We start from the raw sequence: 17,443 nt of genomic DNA, 5'->3' as shown, positions 1-17,443 counted from the left end.
TTATGAGTAATTTAGTCCGCCTTTTGTCTGTTTGATGCTCGTATGCGGTTTCTGGACTATTCTTAATTCTATGCTGTCAACCATTAAAAAAAATAGGTTCCAGCGGATGAACTAAGAAATATGTGTTAAGGTTTAAAAAAAACAATGACCTAAAGAACAGAAAATTGTTCTATTCATCCATGGTCTCTAATGTTTGGATTATTTATATAGTGCCATTTTTGTGAAAATCACCTCAAGGGCGCTGTACAATAAATAAATATCCTAACACGTCTTGCAGCTACAGAGCGCACAGACGGTTGGGATTCTAGTTCCTCGTCTCCAATTATGATATATATGAGCTAGATAACGTCTTGCAGCTACAGAGCGCATGGACAATTAGAAATCTAGCCCCTATTTACATTTTTATTTTTTATTTGACAATGAAGTTTAGAGTTTAAGTGATATTTTAAAAACGAAATAAAAAGCAAATTTATAAAATTAGAATTTAGATACCAACAAGTCTTGCAGCTACTGAGCGCATGGACGGTTGAAATTCTAGACCCCATTTACTAAATTTAGATATTTAATAGTTGATAACATTTACATAATATGATAGCTAACATCACAAAAAGCCTTGCAGCTTCAAAATGCATCGACAAATGGAATTTCAACAACATAAGAATGATTTTAAAAAAATAATAATAAAAAATAATTTTAAGAAACGCAATAATAAGCAAAGAACTAGTAAGTATGGCAATTAAGTGAACATGTAACAGCACAAAAAAAAAATATAAAAAAGTAAAAAAAGATAGCATTCCTTAACTTATTATTAAAGTTAACAAGACAATAGACGATACCCTAACTTAAACTCGTCTCTATTTTATTTTCGTATGCAGTAAACAGGATCTATTGTCTTTTTCCTAGTAAATAACTGTAAAAACACTTGGTTCACATTTGGCTGTTCCCTGGAAGATGATAGTAGAAACGCATCTGCGTAGTGTAGAGTGTAGTACCAAGGAATATATCCGCCTTTTTTTTGTTTGTTTTTACGCATGTTTCCCGCCTAAAATTTCTGATTATCTGTCTCTATTTATAAAAACATAATAATAACTCATGTGAAGAGCAATTTACATTTGAAATTCAATTTTCTACTTTTCAAAATTTCAGTTTTGTGCAAATCCGAGGTCAAACATATTTTTTCACGTAAACCACAGAACATAGGAAAAAAGAAAAATGTAAAGGAGAACACACAGAATGCCATCATAGAGTGAGGACATAGAGTTGAGTTTTAAATCTAACAAAATATACGTATTTCTTCAGTTGGTTTACTGTACCGGTTGACCGTTCGATATTCGCACTTCTGTTTTATCAAATTTATCAATTTCAGTATTTTGAATTCTCGTAATTGAGTCAGCGGGTCTTTACGCGTGCTCATAAGAGTTTTGATTATTAATATGTCTCCTAAAGTCAAGGTAAGTCATTGTCGATGTTTTACAATTCTCACGCCTTGTTATTTATTTTGAAGACTTTTTCGTAAACCTCATGTTACCTACACTGTTTTACATCTTTCAATTTTTGACATCTTGATTTCGGGAGTTATCTGACTGTTCGTTTTGAGGTTATTTTACATCAATTTTCCTCGAAAATGGCTTATAATTTGAAAAGCGAGGAAGAAGTCAAAGAGTACATAAACAACCTCGGTATTGAATACAAATTCGGATGTTTTAAAGAAAAGAACGCGGAAGTTTGTCATCTCCTCGGAGACTACATGGAAGCTATCAAGAAGGATGTCGCGGCAGCTTCTTCATTGTACAAAGACAACTGCGATGAACGCAATTTCGGTAAATCTTGTTATAAATACGGAAATTATTTGCTTCTAAATAAAACGGGCAAAGGAGTGAATCGAGATTTCAAGACGGCTTATCCTTATTTCGAGAAAGGTTGTGCCGCCGGTGATCCAGACGCTTGTATGAATTACGGATTGATATTGGTTTCCTCCCCAGAGCCAAGTATTCCATTGAACGTCCCAAAAGGCGTGGAGTCTTTGCAAATGAGTTGTTCGCACGATAATGCCAACGCATGTTATTTCTTATCCGGAATGTTCATCAGCGGAGTATTGAAAACGGAAATTAGTAAGAAGATTCACGCCCAGCCGGCGCTCGCCAAGGACCCAGCTAATTTCGCCCTCGCTAAAAATATGGCTGAAGCGTTTAAGTATACACAGATGGCGTGCAATTTGGACCACATGTATTCTTGTGTTAATTTGAGTCAAATGTATTCGAGGGGCGAAGGAGTAACCAAGAATCCAACCCTTGCCGAACAGTTCAAGAAAAAGGCTCTGGAAATAGAGGAATCCATAAAGAAACAGCAGCAGTCGTTGAATTTCCAACAAGGAATATAAATTCATATTAGATTTCGTCAGTGATACTGCAATACTGAAACCTCAATTATTTGCAAAAAAGTTTTTAATGCATAGATACTTTTCAGGGAATAAGAGCTGTTAGTTTTTAATCATTGATATCTGTACTCTTATAATGACAATAGGGCTTTTCACCTTTTATTATTATTATTTTTGTTTTCAATTAAGCAAAAAGTTACGATGGTAATGGTATGAATATTTTTTTCCTGCGACATCCGATAAATTTTCTTCCTATGTTTAAAATAGGAGGGGTAATAATACAAAATTTATATCTTTTACATTTTCTCATTGAAGAATCTAGTTTAATGTATTTATTTTTAGACATAAATATACAGGTGTTCATTAAACCCTGTCACATCCGAAACCACGATGATCAGTATGAGCAAGAAGACATATTGGCGCATTAAAATAATTTTTTAGAATGAATGAAATCTAAAAAAATAAAATATCATAAAAAGCAAATGGTTGCTTATTTCTGCAGGGGAGAAACGAGGAGGATGGGGGAATCTGATACTGCGCAAAATAAAATTGATAGTTACGCAGTGTTGCAGTGTCACCGATGATTTGTATTTTTTCAACAGAGATAAAGCTGTTAAGAATATGGAGGCTTAGGCATTTATAGGGGTTAGGTCTATCGTTGGCTGAGTTAAGTGATCACTTTCCGCACTGCAGCATTCACTATTCTGCCCACAGCTAGTTAATTTCCATGTTCATCTATGGCATTTTTACAAAACACAAATCATCACGCCGTTTCACCCTGGGGGCTGACAGAGAAAATAGAATGACATATCACTGTCTTTGCATACAGACCTCGCATCCTCCACAATCATTCATCTTATGCATGTACGCCGATTATCCCAACTTTTGCCATTTTAGGAGAGAAGTCTACACCATCATTTTTATTTTTCTGGCTAATTAAACTAATTACTTGCTAAGGCTTGACACTAATTAAAAATAAATACTTTTTTCATAACATCTGAATTCTGCCTACATAGTTAAGCAGTCAGCGCAGAATCCATGAAAATCTATAAATTATTCAGATAAAAAAAAAATTTGGATGATCAATATTGTTACGTTTCTTATAAAATTTGATGTAATTATTATTATTATGGTAACTATTGCTTTGTTATTGATGAATGTGAAAACTGTTTTGTAAATAAATAAAATAACATACCTTATAGGTGTTAATGGTGTGTAATTATACATACATAATGTATTAGAAATAGTAATAAAAAAATAAAAAGTACAATAATTTTTTTCTGCCTTCCACCTTTTTTTAAAAATAATTTTACTATTTAAATTTTCTAGCATTTGACAGTCGGCAACAGCTGGCTGTTTCCTGCTGGCTTATTTGACATGTTTTGTATTTTTCAAATTTATTTATACTGCATGTATGAAATTATTTTTTACAAAATTAATTTAAGACTCATATTTAACATGTCATTCCAATATTTTTTTATTTCTGGTTTTTGAAATCATTTTATTTTAACATTAATATGTTCAGATATATAAAATATTGATAATCAACAGACATGGAGAACATTTTAGGGAAGGAAATCTAGGCAATCACAGGGCTTATTACCTGTCATTGGCTGGTTTAAGAGGCTACTTTACACACTGTGTAACATTCATAATTCTGCCTATGTTTAATCATCCACATTTCCTCAACTCTTCCATATGTTGACTTATGTGAAGTAAAAGAGCTGAAACCTTTATCACGTGGGTAAGATTCATCCGGCTGAACCAATTCACCTACTAGGCAACGCCTGAAAACAATTTTCTAATTTTCATACTTCTTACACCAGTTAGTTTGATTAACAATGTTTTGAGTATGTCCAAATGTTTCTAGGCAGGCTGGATCCCTAGAGAGTTATTCAGATCTAAATTTATTTCAATGGAGATGGAAAACATTTTCGTTAGGAAATCCAGCCTGTCTACAAACATTTGGACACACTCAACATTGTTGAGATTTATTTAATTAATTACTTTTATTTTGTTTGAAAATCTCAATATTTTTTTATTTTTTTTTAGTGAAGGAAATCTAGTTTTTGTTAATTAGGTACGAAGGTTTTCACGGTCACTGTTATCAATATGTTTATGGATTTTGTTATTTAAAAAAAATGACAACATCTTAGAAAGCAGTTTAACATCTAAATTTTGTTAACTCCCTTTTTATAAATGACATTTTAGCCCTTCTTACTTTATAGCATTAGTACATATTTGTAAATGATTAAAAGTACCCATCCTCTGTTCTTTCTTATCTCTTGTGTGGACAGGTCAACACCTCGCAAGAAAAATGTATAATCTTTGACTTATATAATGTATTTTTGTGTTATACACTGTAGTCAGACTTACATGCATTTTATTACCGAAATATACTATTTTTTGTTATTTTGTTCGCCTCTCGGTCTAATGGTCAGTGGATTTGCCTACCATACAAGAGATCTCGAGATTAATTCCTGACACGAAATGCTTATTCAGTTTATTACATTTCATTGTTTCTGGACTGGCACCTGAAGCATAAGACCGTCTACACGTGGACAATGCAATATTGTTTTGCCTCAGGACTCGGCCATTGTCCATGTGTAAACTGAAATTTTTGGAACAAAACATTTATTTTTATAAATTTATTGCACACATAAAAATAATAAAAAGAAAGTCATTCAGATACGTAAATAATATCAAAATTCCACACAAGTCATGGTTAAAATAGTTTTGTTTTCAAAGGAATAAAAAATGACAATATCTCCCCAATGAACTAAAAACTATTAAAACTAATACCAGTAAATAAATTCAAAGTAAATTTAAAGAAATTTTTTGAACCCGAGTAAAAGAAGCTTTCTATTTTATTTTTAATAAGTATTACTGTGTTATTATTTTCAATTTTTCTTTTTATTTTGTATAATTTGAATTATTTTCTCTTGTTATATATATATTTAAAAAAAAAAATTTATATGCTTATTGAAAGTCAATATGTCAAATTACTAAATAAATATAACAGTGTAAGTCACTCTCCTAGCACAAGAGATATAATCCTTAAAATATAGCTTGATTGAAAAGTGACAACATAACTTTGTAGTAACGTCTAATATATTGTTATAATTATATTGACACACGAAAAATCATTCATATATCTGGCATGTTAATTTTTTTTTTTAATACAATGCTTTACATATAAATCAACATAAATGTATAAAATCAGCTTTAAAACTAAATTAAACCTAATTATTAACGACGTTCTTACAAGGTTACATCATTTTGCAAAAATGCTAGAGATGAGACAAATTGATCGAATAAAAAATAATTCATGTAATGTTGTTCATAAAAAAAAGTATAAATGTCTTATTTTTTTGTGAATAATTGTCTTAAACACACTAAAATAGGCTTGTTTTTGCGTTTTTATATCATTTTTCGGAAACAGAGTTTCATGTTTGCATGAAAAAACTGATAAAATCGATTTGATCAGTGATCAGTCATTTTCCATCACTAGTGACATTAGTTTGATAGCTGTCATCAATCAAGCTATATTTTAAGAACTATAGTCTCTTAATAAAAAAAGTAGATTGTATAGAAAAAAAACAGGAAGTTCAGTCGAGAAAAGCCACCGGTAATATCCATACTCCCTGAGATACAGATAACCCAGTTTTCTGCTCCCTCTATCACCGCCAGAGTGCAGCATAATCGTACTATGGAGAGTTTTATTGCTTACTGCAGTGCCTATTTAGAATCCAATGGTGTTGGTTGTGTTTTCGTATGGAGCAAGGCGAAGTTTTCTGTAATGATCGAAATCAGAATTTAAAATCTTGTTAGTATTTATTTCAATAAATATTTAATGTCAACATCATTACCTTACCGCACCTAATGGTGCATAGGGCACTGCATTGGTACACCAATCGCAGCGTACTTGGATCATTTTTGTAACATGAAGGTAAGACGACTATGAAATGAACGTAGTTATGCAGAAAGCAGCCAGTCAACAATTTTGAATGAGATTTTGATGTTATCGAGTGCAGTAAGGTCAATTCTATGGTCTGCTAAAAACAGCCAGATCGCTTTCATACAAAAAAAACTATATTATTTACCTTCTGAAAAAGGTGTCAATCACAAAAATGGCATTTATCAATTTGCAGAAAACACCCACATTACTAGAAAAATCTTATGGTACCTAAAAAATCATTTAAACTGGTCAAATACATAATAAGATTCTTGTTTGTAATACAAAAAAAACTTATGTATTCATTGTTTATTGTTTGTTAAAGTCAAAAACATTCCAACTTATGTAGATTTCATAATTCACTCTTTTCTCAAAAGTGTTATTATCTCAGTTTCACTTTTCTATGGCTGGCTGGTTTCTGTATAACTACATTTAAATATTCTGATGTGAAAACACCCTTTTAAATAAATATTTCATATCAACCCTGTCGGGAATCGAACCCGAGACCTCTTGCATGGTAGGCAAACGCTCTGACCATTACACCACGAGGCCGACGCCTGCATATCTGTAAACAAAATAATGCAATGAGTTAGTTTATCGGCAATCGGTGCCAATATTTTTTTTCTAATTTTATTCAGTCCGTATCCATAGTCCATATCCAGTCCATTCCATTTCAGTCAACCAGTCAAAAAACCGTTTGGATGCTTTTTTGAAGGAAGAAAAACGCAGACAAAAAGCAGTACATGAGACATAGGCGCATCAGCAAAAGCTGCCTGCCTATAACGAATAATAATAATAAATATTTTACATTCATAGGTTGGTATCATTGGAGGCTCAGGTTTAGATGATCCTGAGATACTGGACAGTAAAGTAGAGCGCGCTGTGGACACTCCGTACGGGCGTCCATCAGACCTCATCACCGAGGGAACTATCAAGGGCGTTCCTTGCGCTCTGATTGGCCGGCACGGTCGTCAGCACACCATCAACCCCCATCAGGCAAGTACTAAAAATTATCAAACCTGATTTTAAAATGAGGGGTGCAAGGCAAAAACGGGCCCATCAACAAATAACGAGTTTTACAGGAGATCAAAAAGAGCAATCAAAACTTTATTAGTGGCACTGGGTTCACATATTTAATAAAGTATATTTTCAATTAATAAAAAATATATTGTTACATCTTCTACTTCTTCTTATCTGCCCATTTCTCTCCACTGCTGGATATATATCTTCTAATTTTTTCTGTCCTGGGCACTGTTTCCATCCATGTCCCTCGAGTTCGACGATGTCGTCAGTCTATCTCCTCTGTGGTCTCCCTATTACTCTCCAATTTAGTATTCTTGGGGTCCACTACGGTTCTTGTCTCACCACATGACCCGCTTACTGTCATTTTTGTCTTCCCACTCTTTCTGCGAAATCGGTCACCTTTGTACAGCGTCTTATCTCCTCATTCTTTGTTCGGTCTCTTAAGGAGACGTCCAACACTTGTCTTTCCATAGACCGCTGATTGCACTTAATTTTGTGGACACTTCTGGCAGAGAATGACATGGTTTTAAGACCGTATTTATGTATTTTTTTCATAGAAAAATTAATGAAAATGTCTTGTTTAAATTTAAAAGAAAAACTCAATTCTTGAACATACAAAAATGATATTGTTAGAGCAATCATCGCATTTTGATTTTGTTTTTGCCAGCTGTGACCCCATATTTATTTCCTAAAATTTATAACACAAGGAGCTAGATTTTTTCGTTTTTAATATTTGATTCTATTGAACTCATTTAGGAGAAAAAAATACCATTAATATCTCTAAAATTAAAAAAAAATGCAATGGTGTTTGTTCTGTCAAGTCTTTTTGTTCAGTATTGTAATTCTTTATCTTTTGTTTTTTTGCTTGTATTTGTGTATTAATTATAATAAAATGTACTTAATTTAATTTCTATTTTATTCAGGTGAATTATCGTGCCAATATTTGGGCTCTGAAGACAGTCGGCTGTACGCATATCATAGCTTCCACCGCCTGCGGGTCACTTCAGGAGGATATCAAACCTGGAGATTTCGTTATCCTCGATAACTTCATAGATCGGTAAACATGAATTAGCCGCAAATAGTTGTGTATGCCTACTAAGAAATTTAATTACAACTTTCTACTGTTCACTATTCCGGTGTCCAGTGCTGAGGGAAACATTTTAAATAATTTTGAAACATGAATAAATATAATTTCTTGAATTCTTTTGCTAGTTGTGAAGTAAAAGAGTTAAAACCTTAAACAATGTAAGCCAGATTCTTGCAAACTATTTTATTGAACACCTATTTCGATAAATGCAAAATTATCTTCTTTCAGAACGCAAAACCGTGAACAGACATTTTTCGACGGACGGGAGAATTCCCTCCCCGGCGTGTGTCATGTTCCCGCTGAGCCGCCATTCTGTGAGCGCACACGTGCGTGCGTGCTGGCTGCGTGTCGCGATGTAGGCGTGAGCGCGCGCGACGGTGGCACATGCATCACTATACAAGGTCCGCGGTTCTCTACTCGCGCAGAAAGTAACGTGTTCCGCATGTGGGGCGGACATCTTGTCAACATGACTATGGTACCAGAGGTATTGAGAAAGTTTTATTAATTAGAATGGTTCGATTGTTCGAAGTGTTCTTTTACTCTAATATTAAAGTAATATTGACGAAGAAGCTTGTTTGCTTTAAAACAGGTCGGTGGTAAAAAAAAAAAATAGTGGTTAAAAACAAAGTTGTTTTATTTATTTTATTTTAGTAAATTACCACAAAGTTAGTGCTTCAAATATCAAATTTATAAAACATAAATGTTAATTATAAAAATACTATTTTTTATTATTTGTATTTTTTAAAACCCATTAGAGTCATATATTTTTTAAATAAATAATGTGCATTTCATCTTCTGTAATAATTACAAAATGTCATTAAAATAAATAGGATCACACTTAATATGATATTTTACTGTTTACATATTTTTTTGTAGGTAATCTAATCTAATACACTTCATTTGTATAAATCCATGTATAGAATGTCTCTTAGAAACCTCATTCTAAAAATATTGCAAATATTTTTTATTTAATATAATTTGTTAGGCAACAAATTGTGGTGATACACTGTTACACAAACCATCACGCCGTTTCCCCGTAAGGGTAGGCAGAGAGGATAGAACGCCACAACACTCTATTTTTGCATACAGATCTCGCTTCCTCTACATTCAGACATCTTCTCATGCACGCGCGCCGATTATTCCGACTTTTGACATGTCCATCTTTAAGTATTTGTTGGATTTGGTCATGCCATGTCTTTCTCGGTCTTCCTCTATTTCTGCATCCATCAACATTCGCATTGTAAATATTCTTAGTCATTCTCTCGCTGTCCATTCGTTCTACATGTCCAAACCAGTGCAGAGCTCCTTTCTTGATTTTGTCAATAATGCTTGTCTCAGCCTTACATAATGTACGGATCTCAACATTTGTGCATCTATCGTACATAGTTTTACCACACATTCGCCTGAGAGATCGCATTTCGACAGCATGCAGCCTGCTTTCATCCCTGTTTTTCCAAGTCCATACTTCGCTCCCATACATCAGGAACGGGACCGGGACTCCGTTGTGAACTGCCAATTTTGCCTCTTGTGACAAGTATTTATTTGCCAAGGTCGATTTGAGTGCACCGTTCACTCTGTTCCCGGCACTCACCCTCCTTTCAATATCTTTCTCAGTCATTCCATCCCTAGTGAACATACTTCCTAGATACACAAATTCCTCTACTTGTTTTAGTATAACTCCATTCACAGTGATTTCACATTTAGTCATACTTTCATTTCTTTCAAAAACCATCACATTCGATTTATCGACATTCATCAGCAAACAGCTTCTCTCGCATACATCGTAGACCTTTGTTACCAAGAATTGCAGTTCCTCTTTGTTGTTAGCAAGGAGTACAGCATCGTCAGCATACAAAAGACAATTGACATTTAAATCACCCATTTTTGCTCCCATTCTTAAGCCTTTCAGTTCTTTCATGCAGTTATCGATATACACGTTAAACAGCCATGGTGACATAACACATCCCTGCTTCACTTCTTTATGAATGTCAAACCACGATGTGTATGATCCGTTTACCCTAACACATACTGTGCTGTCTTTATACAGAGAAGCAATAGCACGTGTTAGATTTCCGCTTACTCCGTACTCTGATAACACCTTCCATATTTTTTCTCTATCAAACGCTTTTTGCAGATCGACAAATGCGCAGAAAAGCTTTTGGTTTTTAGCGAGAAATTTCTCTGTCATGTTTTGTAAAGCAAATATTTGATCCATACATCCTCTTCCATTCATAAAACCGCTCTGAATATCCCACACTCTATCCTTTGTAACTTTTCTTACTCTCTCAATCAGTATTCTTCCATACATTTTGCCAACAGCGCTCAAAAGGCTGATTGCTCTATAATTTCCGCATTCTACTCTTGAACCTTTTCCCTTGTATAGAGGCGTAACAACAGCCCTTCTCCAGTCTGGAGGAGTGTATTCTTCCTCTAAACATCTAAACATGTTATATTTTCAAAATCTAAAATCAATTAGATCCAATGATTTTGTATACGCCCTAGATAACTAATTAGGTTAACATTATCAAGATAACTGTGATTATAGATAGTGTAAATAATATGAATGTATTCATTAATTATAAGATAGCATCAGCTTTAATCTGTTTGCTTATAATAGTGTTTTGATATTATTAATTTATAATAATATCTAGGAATTAAAAAATAATTATGTAACTATGAAAATCCGTCCATCATCACACCCTTATCCTGCACCCAATAGTCACTGCATTGTTCAACGCCCCCAAAACTTTTCAAGGAGGCAGACTTATCTCCATTCGATTTCATTTTCAGGATTTTTACCTGAGAGTAGCTATCGAGTCAAAAGATGATCAGTCTTACACCACAGGTGCTAGTCTAAGGAAAATAAAATACTTTATTGAACTCTTACCCGGAACTGTTTTAAAGGTCTTGTGGCCTCTTTAATTTGTTTCTAAAGTCCAATTTCAAAAGATTCACATTTTTTTTAGAATTTACGTTTACTGCTTTCAATGCCCCTATCGCTGTCAGAGCACCCTAAGTATATACAGTCAATTTGTCTGTCACCTTTAATCTAATTTTCCCAATTCTGACGGCGATAGGGTATGTTAGTTCGTTAGCTTGTTAGTATACCGTAAGAAACATGTCCGATCGGGAGAAACAGAACCGTCACCACCCCTCTGCCGGCCAAATAATTCAAACCTATTAAGCCCAAAAGAAAATCATTGTTTATAAATTCGCTCTATTCCTAGCACCACCCTATTCGAGACGAATGAAATACTTCAGTGTAAAACCACCAAAGAACTCAATATTTCACGGCAACCTTCCTAGGAATCGAACCCGGGATCTGAAGCATTGTTGGCAGATGTGCCAATCACTACAATACGAGGCAGACTTTTCTCCACTCAAATTCCCTTTTCAGAATTTTTACTTGAGAGCAGCCATTGAGTCGTAAACACTTTTCCTGGGCCCCGATTACAATGGCAAGTTAACACTTATCTTCAATTTTATCTACAAAGTAAAATTAACTTTTCTGTATGAAAAGCAGAATATGCACACAGTTTTTTCTTCCAAACATGTTTAATTATATGTTACCGACAAAGATACTTTAAATGTTAATGCAAATATACTCATTTTCGCACACAAATATCGGTTTTTCTTTATAGACAGTCAAAGATAACTCCGTTAACTTCCCATTGTAATCGGGGCCCAGGATTCTGGTTCTGTCTCACATGCAGAACTAAGCTCTTCATCAGTAAATCAAGTAAAGTAAATCATCTATAAAATATATAAAACATTGTCAATCTTGGCGAGAATCGAACCTGGAACCTCAGCCAGGGTAGGCAAATGCTCTAACCGAGGCGCACTAATCTTGTGAAAATCCGACTTTCTCTCCCCATCCTGAACTCCCTTACAGTGCTCTCATTTTCTTTTCCGTAATTATCTTTTGTAACTAATTTTTTATATTTTCTGTATCTTCTTTATCTTCATTTGTTTTTATTTTATTTTTAAAAAGCCCTTTAGCTGTAAATATTTAGTTTTATTCTTGTAATATTAGTGTATCACCACAGTCATTTATCGGGTATCTCTGGCAGGTTGAGAAGTTGACATTTTAAAAATATTGCTATTGCCACTCTTAGTGCCAGCAGACAACTGATCACGGATTGTGGTGGTAAAGTCCAGTTTTTTCCAGTGAAAGTGCCCGGCCCCTTTCTCGAAACTGTTCATAAAGACTAATATCTTTCTTCAGTTTCACATATTCACTATCAACCGTCTTAACAACCTTTTAGACCTTAGAGCAGATGAAACGGGTTCTTGAGCACGGTCCTCTTGATTTAGTCTACTATGTTTTGTACGATTCCTCCTCTCTTCGATGGGACAGCAACAACACAGACGGACAAGAATTCAGTTTAGACAAATCGACCGAAGCATTTATTTATTGTTTATAAGACATTCACTGTCTTTATCTAAATATTTAATTTGTTCCTTTATCCTTCTTCTTTTCTTTTTTTATTTATTTAACTTTTTGTACATAATGTTATTTGTACATTGGCGGGCTTATTGCCAAATGGCAATTTCTTCCAACCAACCAATAAAATAAAAGTTTTATTTTTATAATTCAAGTTACAGAACATATTCAATAGAAAAAAAAAAAGATTAAAAAGTGAAAAATATATAAAAATAGAAATAAACGTATTTGTTTATAAATTACCTTAAATCAAAACTATTACTCAATTGGAAAAAGGAAAAAAGCGGAAAGAGGAAAAAGGAAAGGAGGAGAGATTAAGGAAGAGAAAGGAGATGTTTCTTCAGACGTGATTTAAACAGAGATAATGTAGTAACATCTTTGATGGTGGATGGGAGATGATTCCACAGTCGAGCCGCATGGACACTATATGAGTTAGAGAAGAAAGAGGAATTGTGTATGGGTATTAAGAGAGTGCCTTGAGAATGAGAACGAAGAGGTAAACCATGAACTGATAAGCGTTGAAATTTTTTACACAGGTATATAGGAGCGTTAGGACTATGAAGTACATTGAACAGAAGTGAGAGGGAGTAATAGTCTCTCTGCTGTCTAATTTTGAGCCATTTCAGTTGCCTACGATAATCAGAAATGTGGTCATATTTCCTAAGACCAAAAATGTACCTTATGCATGTATTCTGAAGTCGTTCAAGTTTATTGAGTTGCTCACAACTTAAATCAGTCATGGAAACATCAGCGTAATCTTTATTCCCATCCCCTCTCCTTTCTTCATAGTATAGTGTTATTTTTTTGTATATTTTTATTTTGTTAATCTTTGTTTTTAATTTTGTATAAAATTGTAAGATTCAATATGTCCATGTACTTGTAATTTTCTCAAACTGAACGGTTTGGGTAGGTGGGCAGAAATTGCCTTAAGGCAAATGCCCGCCCTTATATGTATATAAATTGTATATGTATATAAAGTGTTAAATAAATACGCATGGTAGCCCTTTACCCAGTTTCCATTTTTCCACCGATTTACTCACAAGATAGACAACTGTTTTAATATTTGTTATATTAGCCACTAAGCCTAGATTTCATACTGTTTTCCCTCTCAGTATCCTAAGTCGGGCAGTTTATATGACTGTTGTTTATATTTCAGGTGATTCTGGCTAAGGAAGCCTGCCTTTGCTACGCCGCCATCGCAATGGCCACCGACTACGACTGCTGGCGCGACACCGGGGAGAAGGTCTCTGTAGCTGCAGTCTTGGAGACCTTCAATCGGAACGTGGACAAGGTCAAACAGGTCATTGTCAAGACCGTCGAAGTCATCGCTTCGCAAGATTGGACAGACACCATCGAGGAATTAGAGGTTTGTACAGTTTATCATTTTTATAATGGAGCAATTTACACTAACTATCATCAAGCCGTGCTGATATAGTCGACTCTGTTATAGATACGGTGTGTCAATACTGTGGCCTATGTACCTGGGTATGGTTGCTTTACTTGACATAAGGAGGTCTACTGCTGACACTTCATCTGAATCTGTATTACGGGATGTTAGAGGGTGCACAGAAGTTTGCGGCTGATAGAGGCGTGGATGCTATTTTTAATCTTATTAACTCTTAAAATACTGTGGTAAATAATTTCTTTGCGCGCGGTGGTGTAACATCATGTTACCACAAGCAAAAGACAGAATATTCTAAAGTTCTCACATTTGAAAAAAAAAACATCGAGACATACTGTTGAATAATTATTTTTCCATAATTTATAAAAATAAACATATAATTTAGCCCTGTTATATAGCAAAATAAAATAAAAATCATAAATACGCCGCTCATATTAAAAGCATGCATCCCCATCACTGTAAATAACCGACTGAATCTGTTTCATACGACACCGGCCACAGAACAGCGTCTCTGTCTTCCTTGTTATGAATTATATCTTCGTGCTCTCTCTTATACAGATGTACTGCTGTATTGGCGGACATTCATTCTTCGCGGCGAAAGATTAAATATTTTTTGTGTTAAAATCCAGAATAGTTCTGTCGGAATAGGTTGTTAAGGGTTGGAGTTCCTACCCCAGTTAGAGATTGACAGAGAAGACACGAGGTTGCTGTTTGATGTTTATTTATTACATGGCGAATAAGATACAGCAGTTGGTTGTGTAGCGGGAGCATAACAGCGATGATGAACTGAGTGACTGCTTTGAATTGGACTGACTGAACTGAACTGCTCTTGTCGGGCCGACTGACTTTGACTGCGTTCTGTGGTCTCTTTATAGGCGACGTTCCTTTGTAGTTCATTTCTTCATGGTAGGAACGATGTGAATGTACTGCAGAACGATGCTCCCGATTTCATGTGCAATACTGATAGAGTTGCATTATATGTTATATTGAATTGTATAGAAAATGATGACATTGCTTTCTTCAGTCATCATGTGTGTCATTTAGCATGTGTGTGTCATTGATTATGGACTATGGACCCTTAGACGAATGTGTGGGAAATCAATGTATGACAGGGTTACGAATGATGAAATCAGGCGAGAGTGTAAATCTGAGTCAAGTATAATTGATAAGATTAAGAAAGGGTCTCTGAGATGGTTTGGTCACGTAGAACGAATGGACGGCGAAAGAATGGTAAAACAAGTATATATGGCGAAAATGAACGGCAACGTGAGACGAGGACGACCAAGGAAGACGTGGCATGATCAGATAAACCAAAATCTTCAGTCTGGTCATGTCAAAAGCAGACAGAACCGAAGGGCATGTATGACAAGATGTATTAATGTGGAAGAGGCTAGGATTGTATGCCAGGATAGACGTGTGTGGCGGTCCATTCTCTTTCCCTCCCCCTACGGGGAAATGGCGTGATGGTAGTAGTAGACCCTACAGTTATACAAATTGTACTTTTCAAATCCGGTGTGAAAATGTCCATTTGAAGATTACAAAAAATACAACTTCATCATTTAAAAAAATAAGAGACATAAGTCGTGTATTGTATGTAGACTAGTGTGCCATCACAGCCACACAAGAGTTAACTAAAATTGATGATTTTAACAACAACGGATAGATTCCCCTCTCCATCTTTTATAAGGAATTCCATTATAGATTGCACACTTGTAACTCAAATTCTTTGTGCTTTAATAAAAAAATACGCTGTTCTTTTTCCTTTCAGAAAACGGTTAAAGGTGGTCATATGGGGCCACATTCATAAAAAGCTACAAACATCTCTTTTGCGAGAGATCTTCAAGAAGACAACTCTTAATAATGCTAAGAATAAACTATTTTTATTGTTATGTTGTAGGTACCAAAAATGTAGATATTTAAATACTTAATGTGTACGAATTTTAAATCTTTGTCATAATTGTTATATTTTAAATCTATTAACATTCTGTCTTGATTTTTTAGTATGTTCACATCATGGGTGGCTCCTGAACAAAAATACTGGCAGTGCATTTATTCACCTTTTGTCAACTTATACTATGTGTAATAATATTAAAATATAATCAATAATAAGTTGCTTAAACTTGTTGTTGTAAATGAGCGATATGTGCAATGACAGAATGAAATCCACCATTGCTTTTATTAAGGTACATAAGCACTAACATTGTATCGTACGTATGTAACTAAATCGTGAAATTCTTATCAATATTCTGTCAATACGCGTGTCCAAAATTAGGTGTCAAGCGTTTTATCTGTGCATGTCCCGCCCTTGCGCAGATTGTGTATATTATATTCTCTCTCTGACTCAAAATTACGGCTATGAAGTTCACTCATGCCACGGTTTCTCCACATTTGGTATTTTTCATACAAATTTGGCATTAAAGCTCGTGCGAAATGAAATATGCACAGTGACGCTTTCTCATGCGTGAGCTGACAAGATAAGAAGCTTTTCTGCTAAAGATGCTCTTTGATAGATCTTTTGGCGCTAGTATTCAATAAAATGTGCGTTTAATATTGCAATAAATCCATTTTTTTTGGATTCCTTATTTTGCACTATCAATTATTTATTTATATTTTTACTCGGCAGCGCACTGCATTTATGCACATAGATACTAAGAAATCACCCTTAGTTTCATTTACATAATTTGCAGATCAATTTTTTTTTATTCACTCACAGGCGCCATGATTATCTCTTGATGACCTTTTCATGTACCCACAGATCTGTCATTAATAAAATAGTTTTACAGAAGGTTAAATTTTTGGCTTTTCTAAATTAGTTAAGTTTAATGTCCTTCAAGCTACGTATTTTGATAATAAGTAAAATTATTTATAAATTATGTTCACACCCCGATATTCTATAGTGGGACTATATTTATTTTACATGTCTATTATTATCACAATGAAAAATAACCATCTTTATAAATATATACATTGAACGTCCAGTTTAAATGAGAAATATATAACGCCATACCCCTATAATTACAATATTGCATATACAATATATTTCTAACAGCATAAATATTGTCAATGATGCTGCAATACCACGTAACCTTATTTTTTTTACAAAAAGGTTTTCACTGCATAAATTCGTTCTAGGGACTAAGCCATTAGTTTTAAAT

At 34.4% G+C, this 17,443-nt stretch overlaps 2 protein-coding genes across 2 annotated transcripts; both read left to right on the top strand.

Annotated features, from left to right (window-relative positions):
• The first annotated feature begins 1,315 nt into the window (after positions 1 to 1,315).
• On the top strand, positions 1,316 to 17,393 carry Mtap (Methylthioadenosine phosphorylase). Its single transcript, XM_088228910.1, has 6 exons — positions 1,316 to 1,451; positions 7,149 to 7,328; positions 8,279 to 8,412; positions 8,671 to 8,926; positions 14,043 to 14,252; positions 16,057 to 17,393. Exons 1-6 carry the CDS (start codon positions 1,434 to 1,436, stop codon positions 16,093 to 16,095), a joined length of 837 nt encoding a protein of 278 aa, XP_088085036.1. The 5' UTR covers positions 1,316 to 1,433; the 3' UTR covers positions 16,096 to 17,393.
• Positions 1,536 to 3,641, top strand: Coa7 (Cytochrome c oxidase assembly factor 7). The gene has a single exon (XM_088228911.1). The coding sequence runs from the start codon at positions 1,625 to 1,627 to the stop codon at positions 2,378 to 2,380; it is 756 nt and encodes a 251-aa protein (XP_088085037.1). The 5' UTR covers positions 1,536 to 1,624; the 3' UTR covers positions 2,381 to 3,641.
• Positions 17,394 to 17,443: the final 50 nt, after the last annotated feature.

The sequence above is a fragment of the Micrasema longulum genome, unplaced genomic scaffold (assembly GCF_059751315.1).
Source record: "Micrasema longulum isolate JH-2025_06_02 unplaced genomic scaffold, ASM5975131v1 h1tg000614l, whole genome shotgun sequence".
Taxonomy (NCBI): domain Eukaryota; kingdom Metazoa; phylum Arthropoda; class Insecta; order Trichoptera; family Brachycentridae; genus Micrasema; species Micrasema longulum.
Note: the sequence above shows the minus strand (reverse complement) of the source record. Positions and strands in the feature narration are given on the sequence as shown.

Bases quoted from the DNA above. Each gene is read 5' to 3' on its own strand.
- Mtap (XM_088228910.1), top strand. The intron at 7,329-8,278 runs GCAAGTACTAAA...TATTTTATTCAG, and splicing joins ACACCATCAACCCCCATCAG to GTGAATTATCGTGCCAATAT. The intron at 14,253-16,056 runs GTTTGTACAGTT...TTTTCCTTTCAG, and splicing joins ACACCATCGAGGAATTAGAG to AAAACGGTTAAAGGTGGTCA.
- Coa7 (XM_088228911.1), top strand. From the start codon at position 1,625: ATGGCTTATAATTTGAAAAGCGAGGAAGAAGTCAAAGAGTACATAAAC.